We start from the raw sequence: 13437 nt of genomic DNA on the forward strand, positions 1-13437 counted from the left end.
GCTGATGCTAACTGGAGGCTCAGTTGTGAATACAGGAGCTGCTATAAGTTATACCCTAAAAAACATGTTTTCTTCCACTAATTGTGGACCTAATACTGTGGCCACAAGATCTGCTGGATTCGGTGATAAATTATGTTTTCTTTTTAATAGTTACTTCAAGCTTGGGGATAAAGCCCACAGACAGACCCTGAATCCTTTGAACCATAAAGAACCTGTAAATAATTTTACCTTATCTGGAAACTGCTTCTCCATGTAGCTCTGCACCGTGTAACAAACAGGTGTTTGATCAGACTTTTCTTTTTGGTCATTTTGATTCAGATGATGACATAACATTCACAGGACTGTTGCACTATAGAGCATATTAAACCTAGAAGTTTTACCTGTTTTACCTTTACCTTGGACACCCGACCCAAAATCCATAAAGTGAGTTTTGCGCTGCCAGCACTCCTGCTAAACAACCTTAAAAGGATGTGACTCACTATGTCTCTGTATGCTGAAAAAGTATGTAAACATAAGTTTAACTTCACTGGAGGAGGATCATTTTTTCCTTCTGATTTTTGCAGTTACCAGTGGTAATTCTTTTCAGTACATATGTAACACCCTATCTGGCCACAATGTGGCAGTGTTCCCAGTCAAATTTTACACACAGAAGCTTGTATGTAAATCTTGAAGTATCCAAAAGATGAAACAGAGAAAGTGTTTCATTTTGTCTCCTGGTTAACATGGTTACTGCACTTTTCTCTTTTTCCCACGGTTACAGTATTGAGTGTCCCTGCCTCTTTTGCACAAGACCAAGGTTCGATTCCCTGATTGAGAGATACTCCTTGTCTTTCTCAACCTTTAGAAAAGCAGAGTGCACACTGTGTGTAAGTCTTGAGGTAGGTTGGTGTTTCAGGGAATAGATTGTCAGGAATAGATCGTCTTTCTGTGCTTGGTTTTCTCTACAGTGTAAGAATATAAAAATACAGATGCAATAAAATTGGTCTTAATTTTAAGCACATGAAAACAGCACAAGCTGCATTTGTATGTCTTTGTCTTTTTACTATGCACTTTATTAACACAGGACACTCAACCCTCATTAGACTAAGCACATAACAGACATCTATTGAATAAAACACATTTATAGTTTGCTACTACTTCTACATACATGAGAGATTAAGGCCAACACCTGTAAATATCTTCCCCTTTTCAACTGCCAAATTCTTCTTTTCATTCTCATAAAAAAAAACCCAACTACATAACAGCTATATTTTCCTGCCACAGCTGGAACCCAGTATGAAAATGGTGTTTAGATTGAATTACGAAATATAGTAAATAATAGAGCAGGGTGATATGGCCAAAAATATTTATCACGATATATATTTGAAAATTTGCGATAACGATATAACCGACGATATAATTGATGCGAGACAAAATACAACTCCACAACATTACTAGCGCAAAAAGACAACCTTCCATTTATTTTCACTTAAACAAGAAGCTGGTTTTTATGTACATTAAAGCTTTATAAAAATTTAACAGTGCAAATGCAAATTCCTTGCTTAAAGTTTAACCAAAAGGCATTTCCAGTAGAAATGGGCTGACATATCCTGAGCATAACCATGTATAATATCCACTGAAGTTAAAAAGAGGTGCTTTGCAACATTAAACTGCAGTGTGCATTACGTATTTTTCTGACCATAAGGTGCACGGGATTATAAGGCACATTAAGCGAAACAAAGCAGTCAGATAAATCAAACTTTATTAAACTCATTCTTCTTGCTTCCTTCACTTCTGTACCATTGATTCATTAATGTTGAATTCTCTGGCAGCTGCATGTTGTTGCAGTATATTAATGACTAACCTCGTATTGTGGATGGATTATCTCAGTTGTTCTCCTGACTGAAGTTTGGTCCGTTTACAGCATCCTGCCATGCGATTGCATTTGTCTCTAACTATCAGGGACTTTAACGTTAACTTTTATAAGTGGAAAAGTGTTAGTGTTCGTCCTCCAGCTTCACTGTGTTTATGTTATGCTAACGTAGCTGTGTCGCTAGCGATCACGTAGCACATCATTATATAGCAGCTAGCCCAACTTCAGTAACCCTACAAACATCACTGCTGTTTAGTTTCCTGTCTTCATTTATGTTGGAAGTGATAGCAGAGCTGTACGTTTGATTTTTTTCAGAAATCTCTGTCAGAACATGCTATATCATGCTTAGGTAACTAGCGAAACTAGCGAGCTAACTTCCGCTAGCTCCCTGCTAACTTCTAACTCCGTTAAATGTAATAAATTTTGTTTTCATGGATGTCTGGAAGTTAAACTTCATAGTTACACCTGGTAAAGCAGCAATGCTGATCGTTTAATTAAAGATGAAAGAATTTAGACAGTTTTTAACTCTCAGTGATGCTGCAGTGTTGTTTGACCTGAAGCATACAGAGTTTAGGACCCAGATTACTCCCAGATTTAAGAGCCTCTTAGTCCGACAAATACGACAATAACAACGGCCGCTTACATGTTCTGCAAAAAAATGTGCTTTGTCGTGTATCTGACGGACAAACACCAAACCAGTTCCACATCACTGAAGTTGCACCATTTTACAAACCAATTCTAGTTCATCTGATTCACTCAACAATCGGCCATGTGCGTATGAAAACAAAGGCACTGCGCATGCGCGTTTTACTCATATTCTATCGCGATATTTCATTTTCCTATCGTTGCCCAACATTATACCGGTATTACCGTGAACGGTATAATATGACCCAGCCCTAGTAAATAACTTTGGAAAAGTGCTGTTATGGAGTAGAAATTCAGAAGACTTCATGTCTGGGCTAAGCCCCTGATATTTGAAGGTCCAGATGATTTTCCCTACCTATATCTGTGAAAAATTGTTTCTAATATGTGCAGTATGGATCTTACAGTTTTCCAAGCTACTGCATTTGATCAATAAATCAACATTTCTATGAAGTGGTGCTTTTCCAACTGTCCAAATACGCAATTCTCCTGCTTCCGTATAACAACTCTTCTTCGAGCATGGTGTACGCTCTACAACTGCTGTTAATGTTTCTTCTGCAGTCTGAATATTTACTGTCATTTCACCTCCGTGCTCTCTGTAGTATTTATCATTACCTTCTTTACCTACATTAATCAATATAGGAGGTCACTAGACGTTATTGTATTATTGAGTAACTTTCATGTTTTAATTCCTGCTATTTCAGTCGATGTCGGTGGTAAATAATCTGTACATTTTGCATTTAGTGAAATACTATACCTACTGCTTTTGGCCTTAATAATACACATCAATTTTTTCTCATTAATGAAATGTTTGAACCACTGGTTCCCCACAGTGCTATATGTGGTGAACTTGCCCCACCATAATCATTTCCCTTGCAGACGTTCACCAGGAAAATATATTCCACTGTGGTGGCGAGAAGGCTCTGGCACCCTGCTGATCCCTGGATTCAGGAGTAATGTGAATTGGCCACAAAACAGTAAACCAGATCTTCACCCTTGTTTGACAATGGGTGATGGACCATCCAGGATTATGGATTATGTCCTTTTGGGTTCAATATTCCAGGCCATTAGGTCCTCATATAATTTGGGCGAGAGCTGCGTTTGCAATCTTCCATCAAAGTGGAGAAACACAGATTCATGTTGCTATGCTTGAATGCTTCATAGTTTGGTGTTAAGCAGCTTAATAAACAAAAAGATACAAACAAAAAACCCTTCTTATGGAAATGGTTTGCAGTGGAAACACTGACTGAATGGAAGGGACAGATTGCTTTCTTTTGTAGATTGTCTCATAAGAAGTCATTTAAAAGTCATCAGTGATCAGGGTGATTGCACTTGGCCCAGCTGTGATCATTTAACTGAAGAAAACGTGAAGTGTTATTCTACTTACTCGGTTATATACTTTGATTTTGTTTCCACTGTTGAGAACACACAGGGTGATTTTATACTACAAATGTACATGTGTTAGTCAAAGATGAACAGAAAAGTGCTGTTGCATTAGCACTATATATTTTATATGAATAAGGGCCATACCCCATTGAGTCCTTCCAGTTAAAAAAAACAACTGCGATTTAACAGTCGTTTTTAAATTCAGATCTCTTAACATCCAGCAAATGATAGGTGGGGTGTGTTTCGCTACTCCAAAGCAATGACGGTAGAAAATAGGTCCAAAGTCTCAACGTGGACATCTATGGGGACTTTGGAGCCTCAAGGGGACATAAGTGGAACCGCAACTTTTAGTACCTCGCTGTTGCTTCACGTTCAGCTGTGGCACCCGCTGCTGGGAGCCACGGCGGAGATCGATGCAGTGATGCGCAGTAGGAGGATGCTTTTAATCCCTCAGTTTTTAATTTTTCACAAATTTTTTCCCAGCTCAGTTAAATTTCAGCTCTTAGATATTATACATGTGTTTTAAAATTCAGTTTAACTATTCAGTTGAGAAGGAGGGCGCTCTTTCAACCCTGGAACTGAATCTTTCCACTTTTCCACTCCCAGTGGAACATTTCAAGGACCTCATGGACTGACGCACTGACTCATTTGGGAGGGTTTCCGGGATCAAAGGATTTACAATATCGTTTCACAATTAATCAAGACGACGAAAAGAACATGATACAATGCTGACAAATCACGGAGGAAGTCACCCATCTCGCAACAAGTATCGTTTCGGAAAGAATAATCGAAACACACGGACAGTTTTGGTTAGGTTTCAATTCCTGAGAATGACCCGCCCAGCTGAAGTCTTCTTCCTCAGTCTTCTCTCATCTGTATCCTCCGCAAACAAGGAGGAGAAGCCTCTTTGTTTTATTGCTCTCCAAAACCGCTACATTAACCTGGCTACGGAGCTCAGCTTTAAACCGAGAGGACTGAAGAGCGGACTGAATGAAATGTGAGTGAGTTTTGGTCAGTATTTGTTTTGAGCCTTCATTGTTATAAAGATAAATGGAAAAATAGTAAATGCGTAGTAAGGATGCAACCAGTTATTTTTTGTGGTTCTTCGTTTTACTTTACAGGGTTTGCCTTTCTATGATGACACTTCGCTTACTTATATTACCTTACATTACATATCTTCCTGTCTCCACTTAATACCTACTGTATCACATCTAAAAAGAAAAAAGTCAGTCGGCTCGGGTCCTTAACCAGTTTTTTGAATGATTCTGTTGGTTCTGTTGCCTTAAGTCTTTTGGATTTGTGGGTTGAACAAAAACATTAAACACTAAAGCCACTTCCTGGTTTTAGTCTAACCTCTAGCTGGCATTGTAGAGCACACCACTGAAACCACTGGTGTGCTTCTGAATCAGAAGTACGGAAGAGGATTAGAACCATTAAAAAATGTGGGGAGTCATTTGGAATTGTAATGGAAAATTTCTATTATTCTCATTTAAAGTGTTTAAGTGGCTTATGCATATGCCTAGTTTTAACACTGTAATAGACTGTTCAGTGTAAGTTTCTAAAACTATATTAACTTATTTCAGCCTCAGTAGTTGGAGAAGACAACTCCCTCTGCAGGTGCTAATAACGCCAAGGGCACAAAACAACGAGCCTCGTGATGTGTGGTGTGATAAGTTTGTGACTTTTCCCCTCTTCCTTGTAATGGATAAAGAAGTGGGAGCACTACTTCTGTTTCAGAGCTCTCATGACTGTAGAACTGTGATGTTTGATTTGTGTTAGCTCTCCTGCTTACAGTAATTTAAATGCCTTGACCACAGCTGACCTGTATTATTATACGTATTATCGAGGCTGCTGTCTCGATGTAACTAAACATCCTCTTTGAAATAAAAAAAGAACTGAACTGAACTGAGGATAAGTGGTGAGACCACAGGCTGCTTCCTGGTTTTAAGGAAGGAAGCAGTGTTTCTGTATCTTGCTTCTGTGTTTGTTCCTTGCATGTGTGAATGCAACAAAGAGCTGTGTTAACTGCCGACACTTTTCAGAAGTGTTTGTAAGGTCATGCAGTGATCTCCAACACAGGTCTGTTTCTAATGCAGTACAGGCCTGAACCCTATCAAGATCTAAGCTCTGCGTCCTGGCTCCTGTGTGCAGAAACCTCTCTAGAGTCTCTGAATCTTTCATTTATTAAATTGTTGAAATAATTGCCCAGTTTCATAGAATGATGAATTCCCCATATTTACTTTAAAAACGCTCACCTTCTCTGGGATGTTCTTTCAAAAGACAGTCAAATTATACAAATTTTATTCAAAATATTTGTTTAGCACTATACTGTTTTTCCAGTTTTTAGTTTCACAGGTGCCAACTTATGGTAACTTATAGGTTTTCAGCAATATATGCTGCCATCCAGATTACATCTTTTTCAAGTTCTTACTTATTTCATGAAGACAATGCTAAGTCATATACTACATGAATTCCAATTGTGTGGTTGCTGGGTAACCAATTGCTAAACAGCCCACCCTGTAATCAATACTTGGCACCTATCGAGACCACAGAAATAAAGGAGACCAAAAACTGTATATATACTGAAATCCTGTATAGCAAAGCACATCTTAACGATTATTGAGATTAACAATGTCATACATATTCCCCCTGAAACTAAATAAATTAGTCTCGTTGGTTCTTAAATCCCTCCCTTGTTACTCCTAAACTGCCTCAGCCATGTGTTTATAATACTTCTACTTTTTTGCAGCATTACCAATATGTGTGAAAAGTTGACCAGCCATCATTGATGATCAGGAAAAATTAAGGTGAGGCTGAACTTGCTTAATTTGAGTTACAATCAATACAGTTACTTTTCCTCTATTGCTAATATTTCTATTTAAATTATTTTGTAGCATCACTAATCTATATTTGTGAAAGAGGAAGCAGTACTGTCATGGCAGATCAAGGTGAAATGAAGGTAAGTAAAAATTGAAAAATGCTTCAATAAAACAAATATTAAGAAGTGAGCTTTTATAAATTAAAACATAGGTTCATGTTTTAAACTGTTCCACATAATACTAGACATATTCACTAAATATTGAAGTGTCTAATAATTAATTTAGAAATTAGGAATGTTAACTGGACTTTATATTTCAGTGCCAGGAAGATGATCTGTCATCAGACATACAAGATTGGAGTAAACATCAAGTGAGGCAATGGGTTCTCCAATTGGATCGCGTGGATGACAAAGTTGCTGAAATATTGTTTAATGAAGACATCAATGGTGAAAGTCTTCTGCTTTTAGATACAACTGACTTAACCAAAATTGGTGTGACTTTTGGACCGGCTAAACTTCTCATTCGTGCCAGAGATGAAGTTGTGAAATTTAAAAAAGAAGAGCCAGTAGGTTCTAGAAACCAGCCTGGGAAACCGTGCAAGCCGTATCCATTTTGTAGATACCACGATACATTCAGATACACGGAAAGCAGCATTCTTGATGTTACAGAATCAGGTGCCTCAGATTTGATTGAACCCTGCCATGAGTACAAAGCTTTCACCAGCACAACAGAAGAAACTAAAATGAAGAAGTTCACATCTGAGGTCATTCGCTTTGCAGCTGCCTGCATGAACAGCCGCACCAACGGCACCATACATTTTGGAATAGGAGACAAACCGGAGTTCACCCACGGTCAAGTGTTGGGAGTGGTTGTTGAGGACAGAGAGGCTTTTGCAAATGAACTAAAATCTGCCATTAATGGGTGTTTTGAACATAAACATAAACAAGCTGCTCAGACATGCATCAAACCTCCACGATTTGTTGAAGTTCTCAACAAGAACACGACATTATCTGACAAATGTGTCATAGAAGTCGACGTTGTTCCAGAGACTACGATCTGTAAAGAAAACGGCTACCACACAAACACCATAAAAAAGGGCAAGAAAAAAGGCAAAATGAAAGAAACTGAATCAGAACCATCAAAATGTTTCTTTATCCGTGATGGTGGTAGCAGCAGAGATCTTCTTGTGCAACCAAACAAGCGAGAGTACGAGCAGTTTCTAGAAAGTATGGCTCAGCAATTAGAACTCCGGAAAAAGGCAGAAGAGAAGCACCTCAGTGTGATAAAAAACAGCACTCAGGGCTCTAGACTCAGTCACATGATCACTGGTGGCTCTCTGTCTTTAGATAAATCAAATGTTGAGCAGTATGTGATAATAACTAACAAATCATACCCAAGCCAGTTAGATTATCTAAAATTTCTTGTAGATCTGAACCCAACAGCGGTGTTGGACTTTGATCCAGAATCAGCTAAAGAGGGATTAGAGCAATATTTTGACCAGCAGAGCCCAGTAAATATTCATTCACCGGCACGATATAAAATCACAGAAGGAGTTGAAGACATTGCGAACAAGTTGAAATTAACGCAAAACACCAGCTGGGTGTTCTGCAATGGAGGCATTGAGCATGAGTTGCCCTCAGACATTGACCAGTGGTTAATGGACAAGGGAGCCTCCATCAGAGATGTGATTTCCTTCTTGTGTCGCAAAGATGTCCTTCCAAACAAGAGGTTCCTCGTCATTTTTTTAATTTTGTCAAGAGTAAGTGAGAAGATGGACCCCCTTGTGGAGACTTTCAGTACATTCTGGCAGGAACTCAGAGGCACAGATCAGATCCTTTGCATATGTGACAATGACAAAGCATTCAACTCCTGGAGAGACTTAATTGAGGCTCGATGTGGAATCAACATCTCAGGTAGATGCATACATGATCTCAGCTTTGCAGAAGTCAATGGCACTATCCTTAGCCTTTGGTCAGAGAATCGCAGATCCAGTCGTTTCCTACCGTGTGGTGGGGGAAGCAAAGTGCTATTTGAGAAGAAAGTGGAGCGAAGTCTGAGTACCTTAGATGTCCTTTGTGTGAACCAATGTGAAGGAGGAAATGAGGAAAAAAATGTGATAGAGGAGAACTTCTACAAGGGTGGAAAGGTGACGTGGTGGAATTTTTATTTCTCGGAGCAGCCCGGATCCACACCGTTTATCAAACGAGACCACTTTGACTACATCAAGGATACAATCATACCTGATTTATCCTCTCTGAGAAAAGCCTGTGTGTTGTTTAACCTCATGCATGTACCTGGATGTGGTGGGACAACTTTGGCCATGCACATATTGTGGTCTCTCCGGAACACATTTCGTTGTGCTGTCCTCAGGAACAACAATGCTGACTTTGCTGAAGTAGCCAGTCAGGTGACCAAACTTCTCATGTATAAATATCAGGAGCAGCTGCCAAGTGTCCCTGTTTTGCTGATGATAGATGACTTTGATGATATGGAAAAAGTATTTGACTTGCAGCAGCTCATTGAAAAAGAATGCGAAGAGAAAAAAATTCAGTCTAAGTCTGCGCAGGTGGTTGTCTTGAACTGCATGAGATCAGAGTCTTCTGAAACGACTGGGCAAACTGCAGATACTGTATTCATTGGAAATAATCTCTCTGAGAGGGAACAGAAACAGTTTGAGGAAAAACTAGTCGAAATAGAGAAAACTTACAAAAACACTGAAACATTCTATGGTTTCATGATCATGAAGAAGAACTTTAAGTCAGAATACATTGAGAGTGTGGTCCGCAACACACTGAAGAGCTTCAATATGAATCAGAAAAATGCCCAGCTTCTTGCAGTTTTAGTTCTGTTGGATGTTTACTGCCACGGGGCCTCTCTATCAGTCTCTCTGTGTGAGGAATTCCTTGACCTTCAACCAAAACCGTTTTGTGGATCCAACAAAGTTGAATGTGGTTTTGGAAAATTTTCTACTTTTATAACCAGCTGTTCAGTTCAGGGTAAGGTAGTCTTCAGAGCTGTGAAAATGATTCACTCAAGAATTGCAAAGCAGTGTTTGTTGGAACTTAAAGCAACACACAATGTGAAAAAAGTTGAAATTGCTGACCTTCTGCTGAACACAGACACGTTTTATGAAAGCACACAAGGCAAAAGCAAGCTCCTGCAAGATGTTCACCACATTTTGGTCAAGCGATATCATGAATTAGAGGAATCACAGTTCTCTCCACTCATTCAGGACATTGCACATGAAACACCTGGACTGGAAGAGATGGTGTTAAAAAATGCCTCAAAGAGATATGAGAAAGATCCCATTGTCTCCCAGTTACTCGCCCGGTACTATTACCTAAGAAAGAAAGATTTTGTAGAGGCAAAATTTTGGGCAAAAAAAGCAAAAGATCTTTACAAAGACAACTCCTATATTGCAGATACATCAGCACAAGTGATCAAGCATGAGCTCAAGAATGCCATTGCAGACTGCAAGGAAGAACCCATCCGTCCAGAGAAACTGAAAACACTTCTGAAACTGGCTCAGTCAGCATTGGAAGCATTCCAGGAAACACAGAACCTTGCAAAGAAGGAGTCACTCCAACGATTACAAATCAAAACAGACAACTGTACTTTCAACACCTCTGGCTGCCTGGGAGAAATTCAGGTTGGTGTGCTTGTCACTGATGTGCTGGCAAAGACCCCTGTGTTCTCTTCTGATGGTCTTCGTCATGACATAATGAGCCAGGTTCTTTCTGGAGATCTTAAACTTTACGACCTAGAAAGTAAGGATCGTTGGCACACCAAAAACAAACCCTACTATGTCATTCTGAAACAGTTTGAGGATGTACTTTACAACCTCAAATACAGGATGAAGAAGAACATAGACTTCCTTGACAATTTTTATGTAAATCTGGGCTCCAGATTTGGAATGAAAGATAGCCGTGAGCAAATGTCCCAAAATGAGCTTTTCAGATGTTTCAGAAATTATGCAAAGGTTTTCTGTAAGACAGATTCTGCATCTCTTTTGAAGAATAAAACCTTGTACACTAAGTTGGAACTACACCAGACGAGACAGTTCCTGGAAGAGGAAAAGGCTGACACCTATTCTGGGATTCTGAGCTGTCTCTCAAATGAAACCTCAACTGCAAAGTTGGAAAAGATTGCTAGACAGTATCTCTTTATTTGGCAGTGTAACCCAACTCCAAAGGAGAAAGTGAACTTTATCTATGTCAATGTTGTGTTGAGTCGTCTTAAACTGGGATCACATCTGTTACAGCCATATGAAACCATGGTAAATCTTCTCCCCCAAGTTCTTTGTGGGCAAATCCCACTGAGTGAGAGTTTGCCGCTCTACTTCATTGCAGTTCTGCTGTTATGGCCAGAGCCAAACCGTCCGGTATACAGAGAACTTGGAAGGTACATCTCACAGATGAAAACCTCTTATCATGCAGAGATGAAGGAAGTGTACAATGGCAAGAGTCCCGTTATTCATTTCCTCCTGGGAAAGAAGCCTGGTTATGAACGACTGGTCCACATTGGAGAGATCAAAAAGTGCATCGTGGATGGGCAACAGCAGTTTGCCTCCATGTGGGGAAGTGGCACAATATGGAAGGAGAAGAAGGTGGAGGAGCTCCTTTATAGGGTCACAGGGGAGGTGCATAGTGATTGCATAATGGCAGATACTGGTCTTCCAGTCACCCCAATGTATCGGAGCCAGATTAGTGGGCATGCAGAGGGGTCAAAAGTGTCATTCTTCATAGGTTTCTCCATGAGAGGACCTGTTGCATTTGACATTGGACAAAAATGATTATGCATGGTCATGACAGAGATGAGACACGCTAGCTTTTTCTGGCAGAGTTTGCACTGGACATCTGCATAATTGTCGTCTTTGGCTTATATGTGATTATGTTTTCCTGTGTACTTTACATAAATGATGTTTGTATTTTTGTTATTGTTGCAAGGGGTGGGGGCATTTGTCATACAAAACCTTTGAGCAATGTCTTAACAACATTTACACTGTAACTCACAAGTCACTGCAAATGTTAGTCTTTTTTAATAACTGATATGTGATATTTGAAAATGAATGTAACTGTTACTGGTTGGCGCGTTTTAGGTTATATGACTGAAAGTGATATATGATGGATTTAATAGTATAGTTAAATCATTTTTATAGTACATTTATATTTGATTTGTGTACTTTTGTACTACTAATTTTTTGCATAATGATTATTTGATTAATACAACTAAGTTGTATATGAAGTTGTCTAACGTTTAAAATTCCAACACTTGACGTTTTATCATATTGTCTTATATTACTTTTGCAGTTTTTGCAACATGATTTGTTTTTTGGTTTCCATGTAAAATCTAGCACTGAATTTTGCAATACCTTTTCTACCTAATAAAGATGTACTGCAACATTACTATGTAAGGGTTACTTTAAAATGCACTGCACATGCACTCTAATAGTTATATGTAGACTCCAGAAATGAAGAAGTGCATAACTATGTTCAAATTAGGGGGGAATGAAATTGAATGGATCAGTTTAGGTCATATGCAAAAGCTCTAAGAAGCATTTGCATTATATAACCCTGTGACTGCTCCTCATACAGCCTAAAGTGTGAGGTGCTTTATGCTTTTTTTGGATGACAGACCAAAAAGGAAGAAATAGTATTTATGAAACATTAAACAATGCAGGATATATAGTTAAAAATGGATAACTACAGTTTATTGTCATGCAAACAATAAAATGCATATATTTAGGCAGCTAATATGTTAAAAAGTGAATGGTTAACAGGGCAGTGCTGCCCTCTTTTATCTTCCCATCTACTTCCCCCCTGCCCTGCACAGGCTTGTGAACACACGGGCTCCACATGGTGTTACCTATCATTATACCTGTGGGTCAGGATGATAGGTAAAGTATGGAGTCTCGCTGAATGTGGGTGCTACTTTCTGGGCTTTGTGAGTATAAGTTCATGGCCCCCAGAGACACATCTAGTCTCTCTCACACTCATGGCTAAGCAGCAGGTGGCTCACCATGTGACACACATCAATAAGAGATTACATTTCTAAATCTGACACAAGATAGTGAACATCACCACTGCATTTCTTCTGTGAAGGCCTTTAATGCATCTTCGATTTTGGATGATATTAACCTGCAATGGAAAACAGTTTAATTTGCTAAAAGGGCATTTTAATATTAATAGGTACAATGTTAGTACGCTAACATTCAGTGTATGTTTGTCTACAAACTACTTAAGTAGTTAAGTACACTAATATAGAGAGGTAGAGCTTTTGCAGAATTTAACTAAAACGTACCACCAGGGGGCAGCAACTCATTTGTTTTATTAGGAAAAGCCAACAGTGTGAGAGAGAAGTAATTCTGAATTACAAGCTGAACAGTGTCTGCAGCTGAAATCATTTTGTAGCTTTTATAATGGTATTTTGGGTTTTAGTTGAACATCTCTGTGGCTGTCCCCCTCCATACTGTATGCTGACAGTAAAAACACATTAAAGTGGTTTTAAAAAAGTCCAGTTGATCAAATTGTCTGAGCCCTTAGGTGATTTAATTAAAATCCTGATATTAATTGTCCATACTCTAATAAGATGCCTGTTCAAATTAAATCCACCAATCAGAAACAGGCCTGAGATGTAATCTGCTAATCCAAATGATCCAGTTGAACTGATTTAAAATCACGGCCTGAAAATAATTGCCCACATTTGAATCAGCTGTCAGTTGCCACGGTGATATCATCT

At 39.0% G+C, this 13437-nt stretch overlaps 1 protein-coding gene across 2 annotated transcripts; it reads left to right on the plus strand.

Annotated features, from left to right (window-relative positions):
• Positions 1–4229: 4229 nt before the first annotated feature.
• On the plus strand, positions 4230–12531 carry LOC113008255 (sterile alpha motif domain-containing protein 9-like). Of its 2 annotated transcripts, none has more exons than XM_026145554.1 (4): positions 4230–4891; positions 6630–6687; positions 6775–6839; positions 7019–12531. In XM_026145554.1, exons 3-4 carry the CDS (start codon positions 6816–6818, stop codon positions 11489–11491), a joined length of 4497 nt encoding a protein of 1498 aa, XP_026001339.1. In that variant the 5' UTR covers positions 4230–4891; positions 6630–6687; positions 6775–6815; the 3' UTR covers positions 11492–12531. The 2 variants fall into 2 exon arrangements, with proteins under 2 accessions (XP_026001339.1, XP_026001338.1); XM_026145553.1 differs by having other exon boundaries at positions 4230–4877.
• The last annotated feature ends 906 nt before the right edge of the window (positions 12532–13437 follow it).

The sequence above is a fragment of the Astatotilapia calliptera genome, chromosome 16 (genome assembly GCF_900246225.1).
Source record: "Astatotilapia calliptera chromosome 16, fAstCal1.2, whole genome shotgun sequence".
Taxonomy (NCBI): domain Eukaryota; kingdom Metazoa; phylum Chordata; class Actinopteri; order Cichliformes; family Cichlidae; genus Astatotilapia; species Astatotilapia calliptera.

Excerpts from the sequence above, each read along its gene's own strand:
- LOC113008255 (XM_026145554.1), top strand. The coding sequence starts at position 6,816 with ATGGCAGATCAAGGTGAAATGAAG. Across the intron at positions 6,840-7,018 it reads CAGATCAAGGTGAAATGAAG|TGCCAGGAAGATGATCTGTC; the intron begins GTAAGTAAAAAT and ends TTTATATTTCAG.